The sequence below is a fragment of the Nothoprocta perdicaria genome, unplaced genomic scaffold, assembly GCF_003342845.1.
Source record: "Nothoprocta perdicaria isolate Ctin4 unplaced genomic scaffold, notPer1 scaffold_181, whole genome shotgun sequence".
NCBI classification, from domain to species: domain Eukaryota; kingdom Metazoa; phylum Chordata; class Aves; order Tinamiformes; family Tinamidae; genus Nothoprocta; species Nothoprocta perdicaria.
In genome coordinates, this window is record NW_020454994.1 from 806,495 (window position 1) to 831,147 (window position 24,653).

Below are 24,653 nucleotides of genomic sequence, written 5' to 3' on the forward strand. Positions count from 1 at the left end.
TCCAAGGGATTTCTATGGGAACAATACAACACCATTTACCAGCTTCCAAACTAGATTTGCCCTCTGGCTGCAAGTCAGCAGACCTTGGTGTAAAAACATGACCAGAAATTAGTTCAACTAAGAGCTGCATTTCAAGAGGAGCACTGTGCTGCCTGTTACATACAACTAAGTACAACCCATTACTTACCACACTGTTGTTTTCCCTGGTGAACTCCGTGGAGTTAAGTTTTAGGTGGCTACGCTAGGATGGCTCGTGCCCTGCCTGGCTGGTATTTAGCGTTCAGTAAATTACAGTAGATCTATGTGTTGCTTTGTACCAATTAACCTCTGAAAGGAGCTAACTCCATTTGCATGGTAATGAGACATTCATCTGAGAGGCTGGAAGTTGAGCTTGCTAATAAGTTTTTATGCAAACACCTAAGGGGTCAAGCACAACAATGGGCTGGGGTAGGAAAACCTTTTATTAAATGCAAATCACTTCACTTGTAAACACTATAACAGAGAAYTTCATAAGGCTCTAACACCGCTTGCAAGAACGGGGTCATGTAGGCTGTATTTTCCGGCCCCYGTGTTGACTAAGGAATGGGAACACTGATTTATTTATATTTTGAATTAATACTGGCTTGGATAAAATCTTCATTATAGCATCAAAGGTAGATGAAGGTAGAGAGGAGAAAACAATACCTTATCTTTCCATATAATATAATGCCTTATCTTTCACAGATTGGTCACAGTTTCCTGGGACGCCGGGAGAGAGATAAGACACCGCTGCCGTGGAGCACAACAAAAGACTTACAAAATTTGTCAGATACCCATCTTACTTACCTATCATCTGTTTTTACTGAGCATATTGTCAGGCAGGCGCAATTCCTAGCGAGTGGTCTTTTCCTGCACTGAATCTTTCTGGGCGCACTTGGAATTTCACTGTCTGAGCTCAGGGAGTTAAAGGGATTTATTTAGGAAAACTGGCACCGGATAATGTCGAGTGGACAAACGGCTGTCAAACACTTTTGAGAGCAAAGGTGCAGCACGTGGATACTGCAAACATGGGTCAAAAAAAGGCACCGTGCCTCCCTTAAAGAGCAGGCTTGGGGAGGGAAGTGCTTTTATGGATACAGAAAGTCCCTTTCATTTCRGCAGTAGTGTGATGAGCTACATTGGGGGAAAGCTTCGGGCGATGTGTAGCATCAGTTCGTAACACCCCAAACCAAATCCAAGAGAATGCAAAYGGATCATGCACACTTGGTGTGGAGCCACCATTTAGGCCAGCTAACTGATGCTCACCTGGTTGCCCCCATTAAAGAACAACATCCCAAGCAGTGTATTCTTCTTGATGACCTCTTTGCTAACCTAAGATACCTTCAATAGCATTGGTCAATATTTTCATTTCATGTACCTGTGACAGGTAAAATATACTAGTATGCCATATTCTACGCTCATCGGCAAATTATGAAAAAGCCTTAAAAACATAAAGCATTGTCTGAAAAAGTTTTTTTTTTCTTTCTTGAACAAAATCAAGGCTACTAATTATGCTTCTGGATAATATAAGGTTATTTCTAGACAGTGACACCCAGTGATGCCATAACTTTATGCTCAAAGCTTATCTTGAGTAAAACCAACTGCTCCTCTTTTTTTTCAAAAAGTGACCAAAGCTCTTGAGGATTATTTCTTAATTGCTAGATGCACTGACCTATAACATTTAAGCGTGCATCGCATGCCTTAAACTGCATCAATCTTCAAATTAGTGAGTTTTTGGGAAGCCCCATTTAAGGAGCACCAGTAATACCAGTGCAAAATGCGCGCAGACACACACACACACACACACACACACACACACACACAATTATGATATAAGCTCAGAATAGCAATTTTTAACTGTTGTTTTGCGGTTGCAAAGTATTTTCAGACAAAAATGTTTCACAAACTACACCTACTTCCTTAAAAAATGTTCAGATGAGAGTGGAATTTGTAGAAAGTGAGTGCRGAAGCTCACTCATTGGAGCTAGGCAGCCAAGGAGGGAAGTGGGAAAGGAGGAACGGAGCACACTCAGTAGCAATAATTCAACTTAGTGCAGAGCATAAATACAATGACATTTGGCAAGCACAGATTGAGATATATTCCTGTTCCAGATTGCTTATAACTCAGACAAATTTCAAGAAGATGTATGATAAAGGCTGTGAATTTAACCACTATCTGCTACGCTCYGGGAACCATTTCTCCTTCCAAGGTGGACTTGGAGCCTTCTGAGAACAAGAGGAGGAGTTTATCTAAAGTCTAAGGAGGAAACCAAGAAAATGCTGAAGTAACTAAGTGAAAGCCAAAGCAAGGAGGCAGGGGGACCAGCAGGGCACAGGAGAGGCCCCACACAAAATCAGACCTCAAGCAGAAAAAAGGAGAAAAAGGCAAGACTCAACGTATGTCCTRAAAGCCTTTCTATAGCTGCTGGTTGAGCAATGGCCCAACCTTAGAGCAAAACACCTTCAACAAAATAGTCTTCATCCAGAAAACTTCTGTTTTTCTTACACAGTCTACTCTACCAATAAAGTCAGGTTTCTTTTAATATTATTAAGAGAAAAGCAATTAAGGGGTACATATATACAGTATATTCAGCTTTTGAGAATGAACAGCTTCTGGAGCAAAAAAAAAGATTCTAGCTCATTATTAACATTGTAGGGTAAACACACAACAAAGTGAAATTAGGCTGTGTCAAAGCAGTGCAACTRCAGAGCCTCTAGCTTCATACCTCGGCACAAAAATTACATGCAACAGACTTGACTTTCAAAAATATAAACCTAAACCTAGGTTGTTAAGATCACACTTAGGCACCTATAGTGTTAATGAAGACTTTCCATCCAAAACTCTTATGCTCTAATTCACAGGAAGCTGTAAAGAGTTCAGTACCATGAATATTCAGTATCCAAACAGGTGTGCCCCTTACCATATTTTTTTGGAATTCAAGTTCAAAAATTTGCCATTTACCAAAAACTCATCAAAAATCAAAATTTACCACCAAAAACTCACCATTCAATCTCAGAGTAGTGTTTCCTTTCAATTCAGTTCAAATCAAACCAGAACCAAACCAAACCAAACCAAGCCAAGCCAACAGCCTTGCTAAATTCATACCTATGCATATCAGATTCTGTTTGGAAAAARAGAAAAACAACAACAAAAAAACAACCCAAAACACACTGTAAGAGAATAAATACTAGTAACTATGCTTCTGGATCCAGTGCTTCTCMAGCGGATGCTTTGTTGACTTTTTTCAGACAAAACTACTCAACAACTCTAGCTGTGTCCTGGCTGTCATTATAAGAAAACAGGCATATCTTCAGTTTAAGACATCATGATTATTTTATTTGCTCTGTCACTTCTTGGCTGCTTTTCTCCAACTCAATGCTATGAGCACATCCTATCAGCCTGCTAAGAACTAAAAAAAGAGGRAGACAGAAAGCGGAAACCAGGGTATGGAGATCATCTGCTGAAAGCATTTTGTCAYGTAAAAATAATCACTGTCACACTGTCACTGGAAGAAGACCCGTCTTGTTAGAGATTCACAGTCATATCAGATATTTAGTAAGTGTTCCAGAGGAAAAGCACACTAAACTGTAGACAAACCAAAAGTTAATGAAGACAAAAAATACGCTATCATCACACAGCTCTTCACTGCAAAGTGACCTCTGGAAAACCACTGACCTTGGCGGCTGTTTCCACTGACAGCTAGTATATACGTTTCCTTTCCAGGAACGTCCTCATTATTACATGAAAACTCTGATGCTCAGAAGCAGTTTCAGAAAGAGAATAGTCTCTTACTCGCCAGGAAAGACTACAATGCACAGGAAACGCATGGTAGGGCTTCAAACAAAGGTAGTTCCCTTTAACTCCCATACAGCTTTTAAATATAGCAATCTCCCCCCAGCTATATTGTCCTGACCTGATTTCATCTGTTTTAGAATAAATCAGCRTTTCAAAGATCAAGTCTGTGTTTACTCTTTTCACAGTTTTGGAGTCAAAGACCGTAATCTTAAACAGTTTGGGAAAAGGGTATATATATTTTATTCCATACCTCATTATGATTCTTCCTCAACCATTCCTTAATAGTGTTAAGGGCAATGACAGCTGCAGGCTCATTTGGAAAACCTAAAAACAGAAGAAATTGGAAAGGAGAGATAAACGTAAGGCATACATTTTATATACAGATAAGAGAATGGTCCTTTCTTCTTCTAGCTCCAGTTTAGGATTAGAATTGGCCATTTCTTTACTTTTCCGATTTGCATAAAGTTTTACGTGCTTTTTTTTTTCTTTTTTTCAATGGAAATTACTTTTCTAACTCTGGTTAGGAAAGGCCTACAGCTCAAGAGAAGCAGGAACAACAAACACATAGTTTCACACATGCCATACCAGGCAGGCAACACTATAATACGCGTTACACAGTAACAAATACTAGGCTTACATTTTATAGCATACAAGAAAAATTCAATGTCTCCTAAGGCATAAGACCTTTCTTTAATCCATCTGTCAGCAAAACTATGCAAAACTATGAACCCAGTGCTGCAGGCCTCGTAAGGATAGAAATAATATTTCTATTTGATTTAGAAATCTGTTAATTCATGACCTCAAACATAATGAAGAACTTCAGAGATTAAAGAATTTGTGAAGCAGAAGAGTACAAAGGTAAGGCCTGATATCCCATGATATACTAGAGATGGTAACTCCCCCCAGCACTAAACAATATCAAAAATCTTTCCAGGGATACCGGCTTTCTGCTTTGATGATCTCTATCTATCAAATCTAAAGATGCTTTCATTACTTAGGCAGCCTTAATTTAATTTTCCCTTAAATTCCTAACTGGAGGGTAGCAAATCACTTCTGTGAGGGCTTAAAACTAAAGCCCCATAAGCTGCAGGAACAGCCCTCGCTAGGCCAGATTAATGGTGGAGCTTTGGAAGAGGTGGAGCTGCCGACAGTGGCACAAGCGAGTGCCCCGGTCCATCCTGCACCTGCAGACACAGTCTTTTTTATTTTACTTCCTTACGTTATTCCACACCCTCCCACCACCAGCTGAAATGCAGACCCTGCACAAATCCGGCCATGTGCCCATTTTCTGCAATCCAGTGCGTTTTCCTCCATACCAACACCCTCTGACCCTCGTCCTTTGCGCAACTTCTGCAAAGCTGAACTATTGAAAATACCCCCAAAACAAGCAAGAAACTCCCAAATCTCCTCTTTTTTCCCCTTTTTTTGCAGGTCCAAGATGGAAAAATCAGCAAAGCTTCCACGGCTGTTACTGTGGATACTTCCCCTGCTGCAGGGCACACGCGTTCCTACGACATTTAATAACGATGCTGATATTATCCGAGCATATGTCTTACGCCACAAGCTAATGAACGCTAACAGAACCCAAAGCCAGGCCGCCTAAAAGCCTCGTTTTGCTCATATAATGTAACAGACCTCTGAGCAGACCATCTGCTCAAATTAATTACATCCTATCTAACAAAGCAGGGCTTCCRAACGTGGTAATTCCCCTATCCAGAKCTTGGTAGGGCGGCCTGGACGCGCAGGGAACACCATGCAGAGGGAGAAATGGGTATTACAGATACACGATAGGCCGCTGTTTATGCGCAGAGCGGCTTATTAGCAGAAGACAAATTCCCCCTCCAGCAAGATTCACTTTCCAGGCTTGTTTTTCCCTCCCTGCAGCGGGGTATTCGCCCAAAGCTGTGATAAAACACAGGCAATTTTACAGAATCATAAATCTCCGAATAAACCGTACATTATTTGGAAAGCTACTGCTATATTAACCCATCTCCAAACAGCAGCTTTGCTGCAAACCTGGGGCTCAGCTGCACACGCTGAATAACCACGCTGCCAAAGAAATGATGTGGCGACCAAAATTAAAAACATATATATATATAAAAATTGAATTTGGCGTATGATTTTGGAAAATATAATCCACAGAAGCAAAGAAATAAAAATAAAATGAAAACATAATTGCTGCTTTGCACTAATTGCCACGTTGCAATGAGCCGGGGGTTTCTGTGCAGCGGGTCCCCGGTCGGGCCGCGGGCAGAACCACGTGCTCTGTGACAGGACTGGGTTGGGTAACGGGAGATACAGCGAGGTGGGATGCTTGAAAATGTGTTTTTGGGTGTTTTTCTCCACCTCCTCTCCGGGGAAGCGGTTGTGGGGAGCACTTGGGGATCCACTGAGGGCAGCGAGCTGGTAGCGCTGCTGGGTCTCCAGAAGCACTTGATTTCCCAAAATCCTGGTAAGTTGCTTTGAAACAGCTATGGAAGCTCTTGTATCTTTGCCCAGTTACCTCCAAGCTGAATGCTTCTGGTGTCACCCTAGGCAGGACACTCTTTATATAGCTCTGGAGAGCGGTGACCCCAGGTTCTAACACCAAACCAAGATATTTCCTCTCCTCCTCTTCGTGTATATAGTTGTTAACGCTCTCAAAGGGGAAGGACTATGTCCCTGCACAGCCCACCTGGAAATGSCAAGCTCCCAAGAAAGGACCGTGAGATCTTGCAATCTCTAGAGTAACTGTTTAGCCATTTATGCTTTGGAGACTTCATAGAGAAACTTTCACACTATCGTGAACGTCTATTACTGTATGCCTAATTTGTCTGTGCAGTATTAGAAAATGTATACCGTAAGTTGCTCAATAAATAAAAGCATAACAAGACTTTATGAAAGAAAATTAATATAAATCTATTTAAGGGACTCACAAATTGCACAGAGATGGTGGTAATTTTATTATTCTCTTCCATTCTGACCAATCAATGTAGCACCTTATTAAAAATGTCCAGCTTCCCATCAGGTAAGGCCGCCTCCCCATGAAAAGGCCATTAGCAAAAGAGAGGTACTAAATAATCAACCTCTAATACGACAGAGCTGAAGATGRTGGCAGCAGATTATATCTACCTCTATATAATACTAACAGGCAAATGTCAATCCCCAAAATCACTTCAGTAGCTGCAGGGGTAAATGTTATAATTTGTCAGTTTAACTGAGATGCTTAACGTTTTCTGTAAATCAACTCATTCCAGCAAAAAAGATCTGCATCACTTGTTGTTAATACAGCCTAAATCCTGGATGAGTTTTTCTTCATTTCAGACTATTCCTTTCTCTGTATTTTCTAAATGGCTCATCACAAATGTAATATACTTATTTGGCAGTTTTGATGGCTTCATTTCAAAGCAAATCATGAAAAAAATAAAAATGAAATAGAATAAAAATAAAGCAAGTACRCAGCCACACAAAGACCGGTTATGAGTTTCTCATACTTTCTCAGAAAAACAGCTACTCTGGCATGTTTATGCATACATTAAGATATGCAAGCTCTTTGCCTGGTTCTAYGCTCTCAAATCAAACCCGACTCTCCCTGTTGAACAAACATTACTGTCAAAAAGGAGTAACTCCCATTTATTGAGTTTATATATTTGTCAATGATAGTTAATAATGTATAAAGAAAGCTCCTCTAATAGTAGCTCAACAGTCGTATTTTGACATGGCGTGGGAATGCAGAGAAGGCCCCTCTGAAGTCACTACCAGAGGGTACTTCCACCATGCATCAAGTACTTGCTATGTGGGAATCAGCAGCAGCAGATGGTTTGGATAACAGAAGACTTTGCTGCTTAAAACGAAAGAAAAAAAAAAGCATTAAAGGCACATATATGCTATGAAACCCAATTATTACTACCAGGATAAGGATGCTTTCTGAATTGCATCAAGTGTGTGAATAACTGAGCTTCACTAGGGCCAGGGGGTGAAGTCCAGCTCCTGAGGACACAGGAGCCCTAACACTTCCCGCTGTATCAGTATGCAAAAGGTGAGGAATGAGATGCAAAGCCCAGCACGCCCGAGGCGGCCTTGCTCTGTGCACTCACTTGTCCTTCACTTGCGAAACAAGCAGGAGTCTAATCTTGCAACCCATCCCATATAATCATCCTGTCAAAGACGTATTTTAGTAGTCACCACGGATTCACTGATGCTGGGTTGATTGCCATTAGCACGACAAACCCGCCCTTTCTGGAAGCAGAGATGTGAGCATCCTACCAACAAGTTTAGGCTGTGCTATTGCCATTTTTATTTCCTCTTTATAACGTGGTAGTCACAGAATCACAGAATGTTCAAGGTTGGAAGGGACCTCTAGAGATCATCTAGTCCAACCTTCCCGCTCCAGCAGGGACACCCAGAGCACAGGGCGGCATCCAGGCGGGTTTGGAAGATCTCCAGAGAAGGAGACTCCAAAATCTCCCTGGGCAGCCTGCTCCAGGGCTCTGTCACCCTCACAGTGAAGAAGTTCCTCCTCACCTGGAGATGGAACTTCCTGTGGTCATGTGGTGATTTGATAAACAAGTTGCTAGTTTCTCTGGATAATCTCAACTTGAAAAGGAAGTGCCTTCTTCCTTGTCTACCTTGAAGGCTAAAGAGACACGAGTCTCCTGCACAACAATGTACCTTGCTGCATTGAACTCATTCAGCCAAAGAAAACCTCATTTGCTGCCTGCTTGCAAAGTAACTCACAGGATAGTGAAATTAAATACTGTGAAAAGACAGTAAGCTTTTTGTGAGCCTAGTTACCCCAAAGGAAAAAAGCTTCACCTATTCACTGTATCCATTATAGGCTGTGTTAGAGCAGTAATTAATGAGCATGCACATAAAATGTCAAAWGGAAAAGGAGAAATTCTCAAAATGCATAAACAAAACCTTCTGAAGAAATCTTTATGTCCCTCAGTCGCTCCCAAGCAAGAGCCCTGCCTTTTCATTTCCCCTGAGTGAAAAAATCCAGCAGCAACAGAAGAATGTGGCTCCTGAAGAATCACTGTCAAAAACACTCAGCTACCAACGTGATAAAGAGGCAGCTCATGCAAGTCAGTTAACAAAGCCCCCCAAACATACATCTAGAAGCTAATTCACAAAACGGCACATCTCAGCACGACGACACAAAGCCAGGCTTTGTGAGGCTAAATGATAGCGGGTCCTTTTGCATTTACAAACCCAGCAGGATGAGCCCTCTCCTTCATCCACAATCCCGCTGCTTTCTCGCTGAGTGGGTTGTGAATCTGGACTCAGCTTCTACACCAATATCCTTAGGAAAATAACTGTCATAGAATCCAGTTAAAAGTGCCAGCCGAATACATGCACATACAGGCATAATTATTTAGGTCATATGAGCCAACTGAGAGGTGGGTGCTCACAAGTCTTATGACTCTACTGAAGCAAAACTCCAACTTAAGTTTACTAAGCCGTTCCATTTTTGCTGCTATTGGAAAAGAAAGCCCTTTATTGACAGGGTGTTTAACACGTGAGCTGCTGAAGAGAAAGGCAGCGTTCCTGAGAGTCCTTAAAGACCTTACAGCAGGAGACATCACACTGGGATTCTGCAGGACAGAATTTGCTTTTCTACAGCACTTAGCACGTTTTTTATCAGAAGTCAAGATTTTGGTGTGATCCCTCTTTTGGCACTCATAGGGAGCTTGCTTGTAGGGAGAACATCGCGTGGATACATCAGATCTCTTCCAAGCTCCTATGRAAATATAGCAAGCAAGACTCGGAGCCAGTCTGGAAAGCAAACCACTTCAGACTGTGCTGTTCCCTGTGTTATGTAATGGATATTTTTTGTCAGAGTATTTTGAAATGCACATSTGGAGCATTAAGGCTTGAAGCAAAACGGATCATGGGAACAGCAGAAAGAKCTGACCAGAGTAGCGACATGGAAAGACCTCCTAGCCCGGCAATTACCATTCTCATATGTCGAATGACATATGCATCACTGCCAAGGCAAGTGAAATCAGGCAGGTATGTAAATAGAAAAGCTGCCTAGGAGAGGGTACATGCAATGTTTGCATAACTTACATCAAGCATCACATACAGCTCCTCRTGACTTCAGGTACATCATTCTTCCTAAAACATATTCTAGACCATATCCAGAATTGCTATTCCAGAAATGAGGGTGTTACAGAGAAACGTTACTTGGGAGAGCTTATAAAATTTTCATGAGCTCCTCAATGCAGAATACTTCAACTGCCATTTAGCTCATCCATATATAGCAAGCAAGTTGCTTCTTAGGGTTGCAATATACTACAGCACAAATAATTTGAAAACGGATTTGAAACAAAGCACTGGTCAACTGGGAGATCTCCCATCCATCATTCACTGGGTGGAGCAGCAAGGGGATATTGGCCTGCTTGTGGTTAGAATTCAAAGCAAGTTAAATATCTATTTCTGTGCCTAAGCATCTGGGGGGCTGCTCTTCAGTAAGAGCAATGAAGGACAGTTTGCAAATTGCAGCTTTCAGCTCCTTACAACTACAAATGTTAACTGAGGATTGCGTGCAGTCGAGCTGTTCCCTCTCCTCAGGGGAGTCCCTGATGTCTCGTAAGGCGTCTGCGCCCCAGGGAGATCCCACGGCACTGTGGTGCAGCAGCTCGGGATGGAGGAAGAGGAGGAGGGAGAAGAGCATCTGCGGAGATGCCCGAGCCAGACGGACATGCGAGGCCTTGCGGATGCAGATGTGGATACAAGACAAGAGGGAAGAGGCGCTACCAGTGTGAGGAGAAAGGAGCCGATAGCATAAAGAGCCTGAGAAGCTTCAGTGGGACAAAGCACACACGGGGGATGGACAGAGCCACAGGCCAGGAAAATAAAGATGTTCTTTTATCTTTTTTTTTTTTTTTTTTGGGTTCTCTCTTTTTTTTTTTTAATCCCCTAAAGACTGATAAAGAAAAAAGTTATAGGGCCGGTTGGGTGAAAAAGCAAGATCTTGTGTGAGGGATATTTAATCTACTTAGTTTACTCTTACATTATTGATTCTTGGCTAGTGTATGTTATTCAGACTGTGGATTTCTCTTCCATTCTTGCCTTGGGCAGTGATAAGCTGTGCTAACAGGTCACACAGACCAGTAGCTATTGTATTCAGGAGATCTACAACAACTGGAAAACCGAAATACTTCCAGGGAATCGGGAGTTCAAAAATGCCATTACATTTTGGAGGCAGAGAGGTGGGTTCATTTCAGGTTTGATCCTTAATGACTATTATTTTTTACCAGACTTTACGACACTCCAGCCCTCACGATGTGAATGCTGCCAGAACAAGTGCTCGTGCAGGTTGCCTTTTTTTGACACAACACTGCACTATCTCAACATTTTCTACATTAAATTTTTAGGAGGAAGCCCTTTTTCCATGCTGAGATGCTGCATCAGTTCTGCAGAAATCATCTGCTTAGCAAGAGAGGAGTTCCACCTGAAAATACAGAGCCTCCTTTTTGTCCAGCAGCGCTTACAAGCACCTTATTTGCTTTTATGCTACTGTATATGTATCAGAAATCAGATAATGTATTCTGGGTATTTTGTATTTTACTTCATTCCAGGCTGTACTGCAGGAACTCTGTGAAGTGGAAAAAAACCTACACAGAAACTGCTGGCAAGCTTTTTGTTTTTTGCTTTTTCTGATCCCTCAGACCACAACATTATGCATGAAAAAGAGAAATGCAATTAGAGAGAGYTTTAGGGATTAGATTAACTGATTTAAAGCACACAGATAAGGATAACTAGAGGTTTAAAACTTTGATCCAACCACCACGTGTGTGAGCACCTGTACATCTTGTATTTCCTGAGCTCTTAACCTCATAACCACTCAAGAATTAGAGCATCTATGACTAACAAGCAAAATACCAAATATCATTTTTGGTAACAAGCAAAATTTCCAAATATCTTTTGGAAAATCCTGAATGATACTTGTTTCTATTTTTAAGGTTGCTTTCTCCCATAGGCTAATTTAGATGATAYATGCTTTTTTTAAAACCTTATTGAAACACTTCTCTCGACTGAGAAGTCAAGCCCTAGCATCAGCTGCCTTTTAAACCAAGTGACATCGGTGATCAATAAAATATTCTGGATTTCATCAGGATCTTCYTCCTCTTAAAAGATCACAGCATTAGAGCATTAGTTGTCAACAAGTATTTTTTTTTAAATATGATTTCTGCTAGCATCCCTAATTTGCATTTCACTCACAATTAGGCATTTTCTGAATCTTGCATACTTCAATCAAAACTGAAATTAAATAACTAGTTAATGGCACTTTCAATCCCACAAATTCAAATCCAATTTAGTCTTGATATGAACTTTAGTTCTTATTAACACTTGTCTTGAACAGCATTTTCAGCATGTACTCTGAAGCGTTGTCAGTGTGATTTCTTTTTTGGATCATTATGCAAGCAAATGCGTTTTGATTTAGCAGATACTGGAAATTTCTAATATTTAGAAATGTTTCATGAATGTCCAAATTTCTGGCTAGCCTAATGTTGGCGTATCTTTCGAACAAAATGTTTGGTTTTGTAAGAGGCTACTTTTCAAAAATAGAGGCTACCCTTCAGAAAATAGGTCCGAGTCTCTATGCTGTTTTGAACAATATTCAAACCAGTTGTGGAGAAAGATAAATACCAATATAAATCACAGTGAGTTTGGTCAGAAAGGATGCCCACAGCTGAAAAGAAGGAAACTAAGATACGGAAGATATGGCTGGTTTGAGCAAGCTGTGAAGGATATGGACGACTAAGAAATGTCTTTTGTCCAACAACTCAGCACAAATAAGCAGCTGATCTGGACAGTTTAAACGTAAATCTCTTACTGTCTGTCTAACAAGTGGGCTTAGAAAACCTGTGCTTAAAAAACAGACATTTCCAAACGGAGTCTTTAAGTGAATATTGACCTCCAACCTCAATTTCCTTGTTATGTGGCCATGTGGCAGCGAAGAAAATGGTGGTTTATTCCTGGGCTTGATTAAATCTGTCCTGTGTATATGCTCAGCTTGAGCTGACCCTCAGCAGGCCTCAGGAAAGCTCTTGTTTCCAGTCAGATATCCACGTTTTGCACCACAGTCGTACACACCTAATCCTCTCAGAAATACCAAATCCCAGGTGGATTACAGAGAGGCATATGGAAAAGCATTTAAACTTCCTTGATGGAGAAAGACCATTGATTATTGAGCAATGAAACAAAATGAGGGGAAAAAAGAGAGAGTTCTCTTTATGCAGGGGAAGCACAAAACAAAGGTGGGTCAGTTCAAAAGAGCTTTTTACATAACCAAGACCGAAGGCAGGCATTGGAAGCAGACTTACTGACTGGATTTAAGTAATATAACTTCCATGAGTTTTATCAGGTCAAAGGGTCCTCTCCTTGTATGCAATTACATCCAAGAGAGCTTGCTTGAACCTAACACTTGCACAACTCCAGGCTGTGAAGAACACCATGGCAATGTTGAGATGGGCCTGGATTGTTTCAGTCTAGATCAGAACCAGTTGGAGAGATTTTGACTTGATGAAAACTCAGTATAAAAACAAAACTGCAAAGAGGAAGGAAAATTACCAGGACTAGAGAGGTYGGGGGGATTCAGGTAGATAATAATTACAAAAAACACAGAAATAGAGCTTTTACACTATTCCACGCAGGAGTTAACCCTGGAGGTAGAAAAGAGCTAGTAGCAGTTCTATATCTTAAAATTAAAGAACTGAAAGGAAGAAAGAACCTACGCATTTCACAAACTCTCCTGACTGCAGGGGTAATGAATAAGATGGCAAAGAATGTATCTCAATGAAAATAAAATTTCATGATATTTCGTGATCTCTGATGAAGTTTTTGCTCTCTACTAGATCGCCAAAAAATATTCTTGGTATTGTATTTTTCTCCCTACTAGAACATATAATTTCCAAGACTGCAAAATAAAATCATAATAAAATGCACACAGAAATKATATGAAAGGCAGAGAAGGGAAAACGAAGGATGAAAGTTTAAATAATCAAGACCAGGACAAGAATTTGTTCAAAAACCCCCAAGAAAAAGTACATTGGGGGAAAGCAAATCAGGTTAGATTTACTAATGAAAAGTCATTGCAYGAGAAACAATGTTGATTTTTACAGATCGATTACTCAGCAGAGGACCTCCGCAAGGCAAGAAAGCTTACGGTACTAATGAGAGAAAACCAACGAGATCAATACGTGTGTGCACTTGGATTATACATACTTATATATAAAGTTGGTAAAATAATCTTATGCAACTCGATGCATATGTAAATAAAAGCTAGTGCACTTGTGGTGACTACTTGGAGACAAGAAGAACAGGCTAAAAGTTTGATTTGTGCAACTGACACTCTGAACATGCTAAGGAACATACAGTCTCTATCTAAAATGTTTAAGCTTAAATCAAAATAAGATACATTAACACTCCAATAGATAGACCATATCCAACACCATATCCAACTTTGTGCATTTAGATTAAAAGTATTCTCGGTATAGAGTGAAAAAGTGGTGGACATCTGAATAAAAGGAGGATCTGCAGAAGTCAGAAGGGTCAAAGRAGCTGGATTTGTGCTCCTTAGAAAACCGGAGATTACAATTGGGCTTCACTAAGACACAAAAGACTTGGAGTGAAMAGAAAGAATAATTGCTACAAGTTAATCTGAGTTCATGGAAACACCAAAAGAAGAAAATATGAACTTAAATTAAGAAAGCTCTTCCACAGTAGGAATTTGGAAGAATTTACTTTACTGAAAGAGCAGGAAGAAAAAGTCAGAAGAGCAATCCTACCAGCTTATGTGAACTGTTTCAAAACTGGTTAGAAAACCATTTGAAGAAAGAGCAACTATGAAGTAATAGTCTTAACCCAAAGGTAGAAATGCACGTGTGAGTTCCTAGGACGTTTCTTGTGCTGAAATACTAATATTACTCTTGCTTCCTATCAGTTCCCATGAGACTCCACATATGCATTTTTTTTGTGTGTTCTGTATACTTGAAACATGGGGAAAAGCCTCCTGGTACACACCAGGAATAATTGATGGTTCCAAACAATAGAGGTGGTTCTGAAAAATCAGTGAGCCCATGAAAAAAACACTCTAATTATAACAAAGCAAGCTTGAAGGGGGGAAGGAAGTCATCTTCTAGATCCAGTGGTAACACAGTAAGATGTTACTGCCTCCAGCAGCTTATCTCTATCTCTGAGGAGTTCCTCATCACTCACATCTGCTGGCTGAGATCCTCCATGAACATCCCTTGCTTTGGTCCAAATCAAGAGAGATGATTAGCTGCAACAGCTTCAATCCTGTTGCTTTTTTAAAAACTTTTGTTTTTCCAGCCATACTCCTTGGGATTGAACTGGATTAGCGAGTGTTGTTATCACACGTGGACTCCCAGACCTAGGGATGCTGTGATTCCTGCCTGGGGCCTGGCAGCAGCGGGAAGGTGCCGGGAGCTGGTGGAGCTAACGCATGGACAGGAACGTCTGGGGTGCAATTACAGACAGATAATTCAGGATTACATTAAGTACATGATTACCTCCAAGTGTTTAGTAAACTTATATTAAGATTTATTGTGAAGGAGCAGGAAGAGAGTTTCATCAGCAGTTTTGGCATTTGGGGAGAAGAGCCTTGTAATTTAGAGATTCACAGACATTAATGCATTTGGTAGGCCATGCCAAAAACAAGCAATAAATACTGAGGAGTAATCTAAAAAGCAGGGATCATACATTGAAAGTTTCAAAATTAAGACTGCACATGAAATTCAGGCAGACCTGTTTTGCTTAATAGGTAGAAACCTATGAAATATGTTGGCAGCAAGGGTCATAAAAACAAATAATAAAAAATAAGTAGATGAGGAAAAAGAAGTGTAAAGGCAGAAGAAAATTTAAGACATCAAGAATGACAAGCCATTGAGTCAAGGCTGAAATATATTCAAAGTGCAAATGTCAAGRTGACTTCTTCCTAACCAGAAGCCTTAGGGAGCACAGTATTTTAATAATTGGTGAAAAATAGCCTATYGAACAAATAAAATTTCATTATTCAGAATAACTGTATTTTTTTAGTCAGGTAATTTCTTAAAATCATAGGTAATTCATATTATATCTGTGCATGTATGATATAATATGTATAAACATATACAGACTTCTATACTACATGTCTGTGTTTTTATTGACATAACTGCTGATAATGAAGCATTTCTATCTATTCCTTCTCAAAAAGTGCTAATTGGGTTAAGGTCAGCATAAATGTTGTGTAATCAACATGGGAAAATTACTGGGAGGTCAACCACCACCAGGAGAAACATCAAAAGACAAGAGATAAGCTAAGAAAGGTTTCTTTGCTGTCATCAAATGCTTGAAATTCCAATACTAAAACATCACTGTCCTTAATGAGACACTTTGGGCAGTCTGTAATTATTTTAGAAATTCCTTAGTAGATAGTTGTACGTTGTCACATCACTTGTGTGCAGCTTCGGAAAACGTTAATCGAAAACACCCATTGCAAGTTTATATAATCTATTGTACTTACAAATTAAAATATATAATGCATAAATGAAACAGCCAGCGATTCCTCTACTTTATTATATATAATGCGGGCCATTTCTTGGTTGCTGAGGATGATGAGTGCAATTGCTGCTTCTGAGTGCCCCTCCTCAGTAAAAGAGGGACAACGCGTTGGTCAGGCCACACACGAGCTAGATGGGCGAGCGGTTCCACCAGCTGCAGCCTTCGTCCGGAGGGACACGGAGGCACGGCCAAAACGCGCCCTTGTTACCTCACCCTGCAGGCAGACAGCACTGAGAAGGCAGCTCTGGATCTAACGTCTTCCTCTAAGTTGAGGCTACAAGACATGAGTAAAATATTGCTACTAAAATATTGTAACATGCGAGGTCCACAGCAAAATAAAACAGAGGTTACCTAAAGCACTGGGCAGCTATTAGTAATCTAAGCAGCACCTTTTTCCCTCCTGTTGTATTTAGTACTGTGGAAAAAGCAGCAATTTGTCTCTTGCTTACTTTGGGAATTAGGCTGTATTTTTCTAGAGCAGACAAAAGCCACCTTTTAATTAGGCAACGCCTGCTTAGGAGCTGAATTCTTCTTTTTGCTTCTTCCTACAGGTAAAAAATGATAACAGAAGGCTATAATCAACGAGCAAATACATCTCAAAAYGTTGTTGCCCTTACAGAGGTAACGTTGCTAATGGTGCTCAGTTAAAGAGCGTTCTGGACTTGTAATAGTCTCCTATATTATGTTTACTAGCTGCGACACAAAGAATGGTTAAAAACCCATCAGTGGCATAATGATAGCACCTATTATGGACACCAGCGTAACTACCTCGCAGTAATTAAAGGCATAAGAAAATGATTAATGTTCTGAAGCCATAAAGCTGCATCAGTTGAAAAGCCATTATGTCTGCACTGTCTACAGCTGAGAGCCTACACGGGGCAATTTGCATCCTGCATTAAACTCATGCTCGGTTCTTCCACCTCCAGGTAATGAACTGGTGCATGAAGCTTCAGCTACGCACTAGACACCGGTCAACGCTCAAACAGTTGATTGATTCTCATCCGAAAAATCAAGCTGCCTTCGTTTAGATTAGGTTCTAGATGCTCCTTTCATGTGTTTTTTTCTCACCAATTGTTCATGCTGTTGTCTTCTTCATTTTAGAAGTAATTCCTTTGATCACAAAATTAGAGAAATGGGAAAATGGATAATAGAAAAGATACTACCAGCTGTCAGCTGGAGCAACATGCTAACATTTATACTGGTCCATATTTAGCTCAGGGATCACTGAACCAGGCCCTTTCATGCAGGACCACATAAYGTTACTCACACTGAAGAGGATCTTCCTCTATGAGTAATCAGCTGAGACCAACAAGTGCTACTCAGCTGGGCCAAGCAAACCCGAATTTGGCTTTTAGCAGAAGAGCAGTCACGACCTGTGATGAGAGAGATTATTTTCCATATGGGGTATTTCCAGCCCTTTGAAAATGAAGTTTTGATGTTCTTATTCCAGAGAAAAATGAAAACAGAACTGGATAGAAAGTGCACCAGTGCCACTGCATCACATACACTAAATTATTACCCTATAAAAAAAGTGTTATATATTACTTCTGTTACATGGCTCTTTCAAACATCGGGGGCGGATGTTTGAAAGGGAAAGATTCAGGGAAAGGGAAAGATCAGGGAAAGGAAAAAAAAACCCAACAACAGCAATTTGCTGCGTTGTGCAAAACCAAACTGGAAAATGATGCAACATATACGACCGCAAGAACTCCAGTCTTTTGTAYATAAGCAAAATACAGAGGGGAGTAAAAAGGAGGTATATACAGATGGTTTACAAGTCAAACTAAAACAGAGCTGTTTCCAAGGGGTTAGATGCTTACTCTTTCAAGCACAAGGCAAGTCCTCTGTGCTAAAACTGAGCCTGGAATGAAAGTTATGGTCCAGCAGGCCAGATTTTGGCCAGTTACATCTCTGCTGGAGCCAGCAGAGCTGCAGGCAAAGGGAACGGGGTCGTTTCACATGAGCTACTTCTGTCCCTCTCAAGGCAGTGCCACTGTGCACAGCTCGTGCAGGACCAGCTGCCACGGAGCATCCTGACACGCTCCRTGGCAAACTCAGCCCCACTGCAACACGGGGCTCAAAATGCTCCCGTGCAGCTGCTTCGAGGCTCTGACACAATTTCAACAAATTACTCCCGTTGCATAAAGTAAACCATTTATACGAGTCTCACTTTCTGCTATGTCAGAGAATCAGTTATAATATTACTAATGCAATTTATGTCTCAAGGATGACTCCATATACCTCCAGAATACAGTGCTTAGATGTTATCCCATTAATTCCTCCTTGTATTATAATCAAATAATTTTGTCTGCTGATACTTTAGAAAGTTCCAGGTAGGTCACCTAGGAAATACTCCTCATGACCTTTATCTTATAAAGTCTGAGCTAGAAAGGTCAATGCTTTTAATCATATGCCATACAATAAATGAATATTCTAAAATTCTCTAGTGTGTCTAAACCACATCAGGCATTAGGAAAACTAATAGACAGGAGAGTAGCAGGAATTAAAAAAGGAATTAAACTTCTAAATTACCCTGGATTTGATAATTCTATTCAGTGACTTAGGCTGATGTATACTGCTCTCTGCAATTCAAAGAATAATTTAAAATGCAGCAGAATTGGTTTTCTATATCCCCTCCTCTCGCCCGTACAAAAATTCAGCCCCCCACCACAATAGAGTCTTGGTTCCATTGTTGTAATTCACCGTATTTCACACTATCGCCTTGGGAATCTCATCTTCAGGCAGAAGGAAGGTGAATGAGTTTCCAGCAGTCAACGGCACACAATGGATTTAAACTAGTTCTCAGGACAAAAAGTCCTCTTGCAGGCCCACGGCAGCCTTTCATTAACACCCCCGTCAAAAACCTGCAGGTTGCAGAGCTACTGAACCCTTATAAACTGAACCCTCTGCCTGGAAAGAGGATTAGTCATTCACTGCACTCAATTGCCTGACTTTTCTATTCTTCTCCGCTTCGGCTGCGGTTGCCCTTTCCAATGATATATGGCAGCTCTCCTATCTGGCACCGAGGCAGCGGGAGGACAATACAGGGAATGACTCTTGGAGGCAGAGCCGCTTTGGAATCGACTTCTGGGCACTTTAATAGAATAAGAGAACAGAATAGGACRTCTGCTTTGCTCATGGGTTGTTCCAGGGAATGAGAAGCTGTTTCCCATGACAGCAACGCGTTTCATCTTCTGCAAGCCGCCTGAAAGCCCCAATATTCTCATGCATACAYAGGAGTGACTTTCAGGCATTAAATATATAAACATAGGAATGACGGATGACGATGGTAATTTACAATAAAATCATGCATGGAATAACTTTCTGTATTTGTACTAGAGTATTTGAAGGGTCTCCAACCCAAACTAGGCTCTATCATGATGAGTATTGCATAAATAGTGACCAACTAGGAGACCAACCCTGCCATGAAGAAGGAAAAACAGGGCAAAAAAAGGGGAAACTCCCCAGTAGGCTCTAGACCAAAGTATCCCTGCGACCCAGAAATAACCAAGGAATAAGAGGGAGGAACTCTTTTCCCAAGACAWGCTTAATATCTAGCATAGTCACGGAAGTTCAAAGGGATATAGTTAATATCTTGGGGGTAAAGCTGATTGATATACATCATGCCACGTTAGTACTAGGCAATTTTAGTGTCTTGGRACTTTGAAATAAAGAAATACAAGCATGGACTAGTATGACTGTACTATTTTGATAGAAGCTTTAAGGCATGACTGGAATTCAGTACCAACTCAACATGCCCAGCAGTTTGTAGTTGCAAACATGAGCAAGAACAATTATTCCACATTAAAATGACTGTGGGTGAAGACCTAGGGCTAGAAAACCTACCCCTTGGCTCATTTCAAACCTCGTGGTTGCTGAGGAATTTACAACTTGTGATATATAACTCAGATTGCGAGTCCAGCCATGCCACAAGCGCATGGGGAAATGAACTCACTGCTAGGGCACACGTCAGCCCTGGTGCCAGCTTTTCAGCCAAGAAGTTGTACTCAGAACGCTGACTTCTCTAGATGGAAAGCGAATGCAGATGTTGTCATGAATAGCAATATAGACACTTAACGAGTTGACTTAATTATCTGAATAGCTATCCAAGTGAAAGCCTCAGATCTCTTTCCAGTCAATAATTTCTACCTTGTGCTAAGCCGGTTCACTCCTTTTATAAATGCAAAGCTAACTAAAGTGGAAGGGCATCATTTTGAGCAGGGGCATCCTCCCACAGCACCTGGCTACCTCCCCGATGCCACAGCACGCTCCCAGCTCCCTAAAGCCAATGCCGATGGTGGGATTTAGTGACAGAGGGGGCTCAAATTTCAGTTTTAGAAACATCTTCATTTTAAACAGGGGAGCTGGGTGGTGGAAGGGCAAGAATACCTCAGAGAAAGCCCTTTCATAATGATAAGTGGGCCTTTTACCAGGAAATAATCTGTAGTGCGTGCATCATGTTAATCTAAGGTTTTGAGGACCAGGTCCACGCATCTTGATTTTCTCACTTACGTTTTTAACAAATTTGATTCAGTCCCAATTGCAAAGCTGTAGGACAAACACCCAGGGCATCAGCAAGGAAAGTTTGAAAGAGGCAAGTAAGTGATATAACTGACATACAACTCGCACACAGTTTAACTTTCATCCGAGGAACACAGAATTAGGCCACTCTTGAATGTGAAAGCCAAAAATACCAAAGGAAACATTATGGTTTCAGAATACCGGATCTTTTCTAGCTATTTTATATTTTGCAGAATAGTTTGCCAAAAAAAAAAAAAAAAGAAAAGAAAAAGGAAAAAAAAAGAAAAAAAGAAAAAAGAAAAAAAGAAAAAAGGAAAGAAAGAACAGTACCCAAAGAGTAATATATTTTCCTTTCAAGATGTTACTGGCTTTCCAGGCTTTGCAAAACCTTAATCAGCTTGGGCTTCTACTGTTTATAAAGGAAAGAAGCAACTGGATGGGCCCTCTCTCTATTGCTCTTCCTAAAGGGAAAGGGGAAGAGAAAAAGCGAGACCAGGAGATAGGTGAGGACAGAGTATCCAGTGTTTACAAGGCTAAGATTTAGAAGGATTATTTTAAAGGCAGTCGCTAAAYGCTCTCTTAATCAAGGTTTGGGTCACTCGTGTCATAGTCAGCAGAAATGCTGCAGGTTGGACAATCAACGAGAATTTTAGAAGACATAAATCTCAACATAATCTGCGATATCCATAATATGCCAATTTTCATTGAAAACCAGAACCTACTAAGKCTCTCTTCTGAAACCAAGCACGAGCCTCTTGCTAAATATGTCACAGGAATGTTAATTTTAGCTGAGAGCTCATCGATTTACACTTTCCAGTAATAACTTTTTAGTATTTAAAATATGGGGAAAGACAAATTAGTATCACGGATACTACACTGTCTGGCATACGAACACTGTTAAATAATGCATGCAACAAATTTTTATACAAGTTGTAATTAGATTTCTAGGATTGCTTGAATATTATAATAGTCATTTCATAGCCGCTACTATTTTTAATTTTAATAATAATCTCAGTTAACTGGTGATCTCTCCCAAAGAAGCAACAAAAAAATGAGTTACAGTAAATCTTCATTCTTGCTAAAATATTACGCTTCCCAAATTATGGAGCAGATGACAAAATACAATTAACTTCCCAAAGAGCTACCAAAAAATGTCTGTTAAATCCATACTGTAATGCCAAATATGCTGATGCAGTCGGGGTTGAGGGATGAGAAGCTGTTGATCAGGCTCAAAATTGAGCTTGGCAACATCACAGTCTCCTCAAGAGCAAATTTGTTCTATATCTGTGACCAGATTTTTCCACCAACCCTGCTCAGGGAGATTCTGCATGATGATATTTGGGTCCCCTCCACCTTTCTTTTCGTGTGCTCTGTGGGAGTCTTAGGTCACCGTTATTGATGCCACAGTGGGGATGATGGTGATGATGACCTGTCACGTAGGCACTTGCGATGGTTGCAGAGACGCGGTGGGATGAAGGCAACGCAGCTTTGTGGTCACCTGTGATACTCCGGATGTCTGGGGGACTTTTGCATCCCCTTGGGAGCACACGTGCCAGGCCATCCCATGTGAAATTCCCCCGGGATCGGCTTCCTGGGAGCAGAGCCAAGGTGCTCRCTGAGGACCCAATGCAGAGCTCGCGAGCTCCCTTTTTTCCTCCTTGTTTCCTGAGGCTGCTTTCCAGACTCTCCTTTAGCAACGCATAATAAAATTTAACCTTGCAATGTTTTGCCCTGACCAGGCCAAAAGCTACAAGTAAGCATTAGCAGCCTGCTTCTAAAAGAACTAAGCCTTACTCCAGTGTAATAAGGGTGCTTAAAATACGCTGAACCTGCGCCTTTCCAGGGCCTAAATCACCCCAGACACATTCTGCGCTTTCACAGCTTTGGGTCGTTTCCTTCCCTTTTCCTCTGTGTTTTTAAATGAAACTCAAGTGCACATTTGTAACAGAACCTAAGAGCTGCCATCATTTTTCTCCAGAAGGAGAGCTGATAACATTGCAGTGAAAGCCCAGCTAAGATAAAAATCCGCAGCTATGCTGTGTAGAAACCAAATTTTATCTTTTTTCCCCCCTTTGTAACACTTCCCTAAGTTTAAAAGAACATCTACTCACTTGTTTATGCTGCCGAGATAAGTATCTGGGAACAGAAATGGAAYCCTGTATTGCATTGCAGTAAACTAACACCACGGATGCAGCAAACAGGTGTGCATAGATCCTGACATCTCCAGCTCCCCGCACGTGTRGTCCACCCCATAATCATCTCTTGACGGAGCAGGGGATGAAGCACGGGAATTCCCATTTTCTCACTCCTACTGGCAGAGCCCTGCTTTGATTTTGCAGGTGGCAATGTCGGACAAACACCGGACAAACCTCTTTGCTTTTTGGGCTGCAAACATCACAATTGGTGGATACTGCCTTAAGGACATGAAAATGAGGCGCTTTTCCATAAGAACTGCTATAAGAACATCACTATATATATATATGCTTTTGTTTGTTTGTTTGTTTTCTGGCAGTACCTCAGAGATAGCAACACAATAATTACGGGGACGGTGGAATGTGGTAAGGGAGATCACTGCAGATGAAATGAAAATCTGATACAACGCAGCCTAAAATAAGAGTTTTTGCCTTCTGGCCTACAGACGTGTGAAGATTTATTTTTCTCCCTTTTYTCCTTCTTTTCAAGCAAAAACTGCTTTGAAAAAGAGAAAACGAAACAGTGTAAGCAGCTCCTTAGGAAGCATCATGGAACACGTCCCGAGGCCGGGCCGCCGCTGCCAGCGCTGCGGGACTTGGGCATCTCATTTTTCAAAGGATTTAAGCCCTCATGTGGAGTCCTCAGGCTTTTAAAACAAAGATCCCTCATGAGCGAAATCGCTGCCTGTGCTCCCTGAACAGAAGCGAGTTGAAACCGAACCTCCTGGCACGGTGCTGTGGTGGCGACGGCTTCTCCGGCCTTTGGGACATCCCACAGGCCTGAGATGGAGCGTGGGGAGGGTGTCTGGGGAGGAAAAACAGCCTTTCCTGGTCTGCTCTGCAGAGAGTAAGTCATATATAAAAACTAAGCAGCAAAGAAGATGAGCAAACCCAGCATGAATGCAAACTTGGAGCAAAAGGCACCCCAGATGCCTGAACTGGGTCCCCTCCGTTGAACCTTGCGGATTTGTTCGYTCCCGTGTGGAGGTGAAGGAGCTTGGTTTTCAGGCAATGGATTTTGAGTGAGAACATTTATTTGTATGGCTCTGGGAGCAGAAATCAGGGCTGTATGTTCCTTAMGCTGCAGTTTCTTGGCATAGTTCAGGCCTAAGTGCATAACCTGTAAAGTAACACTATCCAGGCTGGCCACCAGAAACGAAGCGGACCCGCTTGCTTGTCTAGACACTGACAATCCCTAAAGGAATGTGCATTTATAGGGGAAAAAAGCAACAAACCCCACATGAAAGCGTAGCTCGGAGGGGTCTGGTGCCCCTTAAACCTCAGGCACGTTACGTAGCAGACTTAGCTCTGCAACTTCCTCGACACCTGGATCCTGACGCGGCGCCTTGGGTTCAATTGCTCCGTTTTCCTGCAGCACCTTTCCCAGTCTRGAAAGAAGGCTCTTCCCACTGCCCCCCGGCTAAGCTTTACTTTCCTTTTTTTTTCCTCTCCTACTGAGAAATAGAAAGCATTTATTAAAATGTAAATAGTAAACTTAATCAGATTCTGTTCCAAAGAGAGCAACAAAAAGAAAYGCCATCAGAAAACCAGGATATTCTCACAGAAATACGCTGTAT

General features: G+C 41.2%; 1 protein-coding gene across 1 annotated transcript in view; it reads right to left on the reverse strand.

Moving 5' to 3' along the window:
- MACROD2 (MACRO domain containing 2) overlaps positions 1-24,653 on the reverse strand; it is a 680,006-nt gene that overhangs the window by 176,723 nt on the left and 478,630 nt on the right. Inside the window, exon 8 of the mRNA XM_026036601.1 lies at positions 4,065-4,138. Coding sequence (XP_025892386.1) covers positions 4,065-4,138 — 74 coding nt within the window. The remainder of the gene's footprint in view (positions 1-4,064; positions 4,139-24,653) is intronic.